The sequence below is a fragment of the Astatotilapia calliptera genome, chromosome 13 (genome assembly GCF_900246225.1).
Source record: "Astatotilapia calliptera chromosome 13, fAstCal1.2, whole genome shotgun sequence".
NCBI lineage: Eukaryota > Metazoa > Chordata > Actinopteri > Cichliformes > Cichlidae > Astatotilapia > Astatotilapia calliptera.
In genome coordinates this window covers 27080209-27086208 of record NC_039314.1, presented here as the reverse complement: position 1 = coordinate 27086208, position 6000 = coordinate 27080209, and the positions used below count along the sequence as shown (strand labels likewise).

Below are 6000 nucleotides of genomic sequence, written 5' to 3'. Positions count from 1 at the left end.
CAGTTGGCTTTCTGAAATTATTTCTCTGCCTTCATCAGAAGTGGTCCCAAAAAGCTGTCATACCGCTTCAAATTCTGGATCAAATCATGAAATTGTTCCTGTTGCTGCCATCTCTTAGGAATTGGAATCTGGATGAACTCAGAACCTCTATTTCTTCATTTTCTTTTTTAGAAACATCAGGACAAGCTTGGATTGCTTGATGGCAATTAAATTTTTTTCATAATGTATTTTTTGGGGAAACATTTTTTTGCTAAATCACAGTCCTTTGGGTACGTATATATACGTTACATTACAAATGTGTGTATGAAAAAGGCATTTGGTCTAAAGGTCTTAACATGCTAGTTAATTCTGCTCAGTTAACCCTATGACACTATATCATGTTAAACAATATACTTAAATTATACTTAGCTGAGGAAGTTAGCAATGAGAAAAGGAAGCTAAATGAAAAGTGCAGATCATCATTCAGTGGAGTTTTTGAGAATAAAAAAGCCAAAAGCAAGTGGTAGAGATGGTTGAGTTAGGTTAACTCCAGTGCATGTTTCAAAAAGATATAGGTACTCGAAATGTCCTTTACCAAATGCTTAATCACAGCATCAAAGGGCTAAGTTGTTGCTTCAATGCTACTGAATAACTTAAAATGATTCATTTCTGGGGGATTTGTAGAATTACATGAAGGACTGTATGCCAGAACAAGCTGATGAAAAATGACTTTACTCTTACTGCTGTACCAGAAGACCTTTATATTTTATACTTTTATATTTTCAGTCAGACATTTTTATAAAATGGATAAAACTGTACGTCTGACCTTGCAGTTTCATAATTCACCAGATGATTGTTGTTTTTTTCTCTCTTTTGCTCTCTCTGTTCAAACTTCTACAAAGGCTGATGCAAGTAAATAGCAAGCTTCAACACAGGTTTCCCCGACAGTAACTGCCCTTTGTTGTGCAAACCATTGCAACATGAAGAAAATCATAGGTTCACACTTTAAGAAATGTATTATTGTTAAATTTTTTTATAGAAAGAATTCCAGGCGGCATTCACAAAATAAGGATTTTCTTAAGAAGGACAAGGAATAGAAGGATGTAGAGGACAAGTCGGTAAGAAGACAGGGAGGAACTCTTCTTTTTTTTAGTCAAATCAAACAAAGAAGGCAACCCTCCATGTTAATGAGCTCAATCACTCTTCCTAAAAGCTTCAATAATTCATTTTCTCGCAGATCATCAGACATCCATAATGAATAACATCCACCGTGAATTATTTACACAGTCATCCTTCGTGGCACAACTACTGGCTGACACCAAGTCACCCAGTGTGTCTGATGGGCTGGTGTGCGCACATGTATGTGAGAGGGTGTGTGTCTGAATCACATTCTGACATTTGGCTCCATAATGGTCTCGCAGCTAAGAAGTAGTAGTGACATCCAGTTTGAAGCAGAACAGCACAAAGCCCTAATTGGAGCAGTAAGTGTGTGCTTCCAGCTCCCCCATCAGCACAAAGCAGGGACATGCATACTGAAAACAACTCTCTTACTAAGAGAAGAACAATTTCTGGAGTTCCTGTATACTGTATGTATAAGTGACACTGTTTTTTTGGGGGGGTTTTTTGTAAAGGTGCTCAATAATTAATCTTTTTCACTTTCATGTTACGTCATAGTCAAGGAAATGCTGGCAGATGCTGACTCCAATCGCAGCTGAAAACAACAGTATTTACCAATTCTGTAAACTTTGCCCTGACAGACTGAGTCAATAAATTCACCTGTCATAGCTTTGAGTTCTCAGTTCTGGGGCAGAAAACCCTCATTTAGTGGCCATGGCTTTAAAGGCAACACTGACTTGGCTTTGCTCACTTGCAGGTAAACTCATATTTACAAATGTTTATCTTAATGTGAGATCACAGGCAGAGTGTACATGAGGAATACAAATATGCAGCTAAAGGAAGATTAAAATGTAAGGTGTAAAAGAGAAGATGAATATTACATTGGGGTTTTCTTTATGTTTGTGTGCCTGGTTGCAGTCTTGTCCTCCTGTGTGGCTCATGAAACTATTCCGCTCAACTGCAGCTCACAAGCTGAACTCTGGGAACGTTTGTCAGCTGATCTCAGTGCAAGTTATTAATTTGTCTTTCCACATACATGCATATAAATACAACTCACGTCATTTACTTACTTAAAATTAAGTGACGGTAAAGAAAGGAAAGGAAAATAAATAACTTGACAATATTCTCCATTTGCTTTCCATATAAACTAAATTGATATTAACCAATAGGTGGCAGTAGAGTGTGGCGAAAACCCACCATCTTCTTGGACTGCACAGCAGACAGCTGCACTGGAGCTCTACATGAGGAATCTGACGGATACTCTGCACAAACACCAGCTGAAAGGTAGGAGGATGAGCCAGCGACATGTGCGACTGTTTGTGTTGTTTCTGCATTTCACTTCAATTCTGTTAGAACAACTATAAGTGTTAGGCTTTAGTTACCATTGCAACATAAATATAAAATGATCAATGTTTAAAAATAAAGGCTGATATGAATGTAAATATAACCTAACGACTGATGTTTACAGTCTATAATTCCACATTTGTTCTCATCTCAGTTTTGTGCACTGGACCTTAAAAAGAAGCCAGTTCTGTCAAAAACGCCAGAAATGTGTGGTTCTGTTTCAGTTACACAACCTGCTGCTATACATGAAGAAGTTATTGATCACGGTGTTAGCAGTTTGATTAGAAACATTGACTAGTACTGCTGATCTCACAACCTCAGGTTTGCTGAAATGTCTTAGACGCAACCATTTCTTAACTGCACATCGCATCCACTTGAGTCCACTCAAAGTATTTCACCCTTTCATTAAATTAGTGGAAGATACATTTAAAAGTTGACTAAAGTATATTTTTATTTATTTAGTGTTTAACTGTAACTGGGATGAGGGTGAACCAGTGTCAAAAAGAATATATATTGTGTTTTCTTGACCTTTGGTGTTATGGTTTATTATCTTAGTAGTAATCCTGAGTTTATTCTATGTTAACCTTTGTACATTTAGGCTCCTGTCATGTCTGTGTCCGCTTCTGTATGTGTTTAGGTGTGTCAGTCCTTGTCCCTTATCTCCCTTTTCTGTGCCCATCTTCTCTTCCTTGTGTGTGTCATTCCATGTTTCCCATCTATGTTTATCTCCTTAGACCTTCTCATTTCCCCGAATGTTGTGTCCTCCCAGTCCCCAGGTCATGTTATGGTGTATTGTCTCCCTTTGTGTAATGTCTCTCTCCCTTCCTCACTCTTATCTTTCTCCCACTCCTTTGTGATATTCGACAGTTTCCTGTTTTATTTTGAAAGCTTTGTGTTTTCACGTTCGGTGTAGTTCCCCTGTGGCGTCTTGTTAATTCGTATCAGCTGTGTTCCCCGTGTGTTCTCATTTCCTAGTAATCCTTCTGTGTATTTGTGTCAGTATGCATTTCCCTGTGTCCTTCCCCGTGTATTTAATACTCCCGTTTGGGTCCTATCCTGCCTGCACACAGACGTTTCATGACATTCATAGCTTAGTAATCCAATTTTAGCCATCTTAAAATAATTGTAACTCAGTTGTCAACAAAAAAGAAGCACTAAGCAAGATCATAACGTTTAATAGATTCATAAGCGGCAGTGCAAATACATAAATGCATTTTTTTTCTGCATAAAATAAATATTGGTGCTCAGCAATGGCATTTTGGCCTTCATGCAAAGGAGAACTGCCACGACTTGAATGTCAATTTTCAACCATTTTTAATTCATTCACTCAAGCATAAAATGTATTTTTGTATATTTAAGGGCCATTAAAAAGAAAAAAAAACAAGTCTCTTCCCAAAAGCCCATTTTGAGGCGTGAAAGTTCTTGAATATATTCATTAGAAACAAGACGCACTAATAAAGTACCACCGAACAAGAAGCAGAATGTCATTAACAACTAGATGACTAATATTTACTTTAGTTTGCGATTAAAATGATCCCCCAAACTGAAATTTATGTTTATCCAGATGAGTAAGGATCACATTAGAGCTCCCACTGGACCCTCCTCATGTTACTGAGTCTGAAACATAATTGGGAACCACATCCAGAGGCTGGTTATGTTGGGGTGTGTAGTTGAGTTTAAGGCTAGATCCATCCATCCATTCATAGCCCGTCCTAGCTGCTATAGTTCTTTATTACTAACCTTCACTACTCCACCTCATGGCTGTAGTGCAGGAGGAGAGCACGTCATCTACTGATCGGAAGGTTAGTGACGTCAAAAAAGGTGCACACCTTTGACGTTGTGTGACTAAATCTCTGTTTTCCTCATTCACACTTAAAAGCAAAAACCAACTTTTTGAAAACTTCACCCTGGGAGCAGTTTTTAAAAATCTCCATTTTCAGTGACCCAAAATGCCGTTTTTACATGTGGACAAAAGGCCCAGAAGCATATAAAAAGCTGCATTTTTTAAATTGCCTGTGTAGGTGTGGACGTAGCATAAAAGAGTTAGTAGTTTATTTTATTGCTACCTTTAATTTATTGCTGTTCATTTTTATTTGATTAATTGTTTACAAAAGGTTTGAGGTGTGAAATAAACTACAATGGAGTTTGAAAACAAAATATAGGTGTATGTGGCTGGAGGAGCGCGCAAAGATGTTCATGTAAAACAAAGGGGGCCTAGCAAAAAAGGTTTGGAAACAACTGGTTTCAGAAGTGCTCTAGAGTACAAGAAAATGAGCACATTCCTTGAGGAATACTTGATGAAGTGGAATCACTGGCACACGAGTGGTTGGTTTGGAACTGAAGCTTTATTAAGATGAACTGTAGTCTACTATGCATAGAAGGACCCTTGAAAGTAGTAACTGCCAAGTGGCTTTTCATGTCACCCTTAACTTTACTGAGGAACACAATCCCTCTGAAAATAACATTTACATTTAAAATAAGGTTACTTTCCCTGTTTTTGAACAGAAGCTCTGGTATAATGCAGAACTAAAGAAACAGGAAAGACAGAAGAAATAGACATCTAATATATAAATGTTCACGATTCATTGATTTACAGAATGCCAAGGATCTGAGCCAACACAATGCAAGGAAGCTGAAGTGCCAAAAAACGGGGGGCTAGCATGTGCCACTGTTGCCAACAAACGTTACTGCAAACCCATGTGTAACTATGTAAGTGGTACATGCATGTACCAGCATCTGTCATATATTTTTCAGTTTTTCATGATTCATATAGTGGAAAGTGGGATGAGTAATACGAGTCTTTTTTCACAGGGTTATGATTTTGGTTTTCTGAGAAAAAGACGTGTTTTTGATGAATGTAGTGGGCAAACAGGATATCAGTGGCAGAGCCAGTACGTAGGAGGAAACAAGCTGGCTGAGTGCATCGGTAAGGCAGCAGTTTATTCATCTCTTATTACTATGAATCTGCAGCTGTGTGAAAAGCAGGGAGTCGCTCCCAACGACTCAGTCATATCCAAATGTGCTTGCAATTTTCTCTGCAAAGTTCTTTTTCATTGCATTTTAATAAGTGTAATCTTAGTGGCCCTAAACAGAGAGTTTAAATACCAGAAACTGTATGTACATTTTAAGATATGAGGTTGAACTTATGTCTTGCTCTTGCTTTCTAGAAGCATCTATTCAAGTCTCAGGAGCAACAACTGCATATTTTCCAAAAGATCAGGACTGCATAACAACCAAGAGCAGCAGTCAAATGCAGAATCGCATCCTTGAAGATTTTACTGCTGAGCTGAAGGGTAAAGGCATACAAGGAGAGCTGAAGTATGCCTGTCTTGTATGCGGTTAAACATGACAGAGAACCGTGTCATGAAAATGGGTATAAAAGGACCTCCTGCTGCAGTAAAAACATTTTAATAAATACTTGAACATGGAGTGTTTTTTTTCTGGCATTTGTGCATATGGACATAAATATATGTTTGCATAGTTTCACACTCTACAGACCCTGCATTTTCACAGTGGCTCACCACTGTAGCAGTTATTTTTCATAACCCGTGTGCACTTAAA

The 6000-nt window shown here is 38.0% G+C and overlaps 1 protein-coding gene across 1 annotated transcript; it reads left to right on the top strand.

The window, feature by feature from the left end:
• Nucleotides 1-1766: 1766 nt before the first annotated feature.
• LOC113034974 (uncharacterized) lies at nt 1767-5868 on the top strand. The gene is made up of 6 exons (XM_026190184.1): nt 1767-1852; nt 2014-2102; nt 2265-2379; nt 5036-5148; nt 5251-5365; nt 5607-5868. The coding sequence occupies exons 1-6, from the start codon at nt 1810-1812 to the stop codon at nt 5780-5782; spliced, it is 651 nt and encodes a 216-aa protein (XP_026045969.1). The 5' UTR covers nt 1767-1809; the 3' UTR covers nt 5783-5868.
• Nucleotides 5869-6000: the final 132 nt, after the last annotated feature.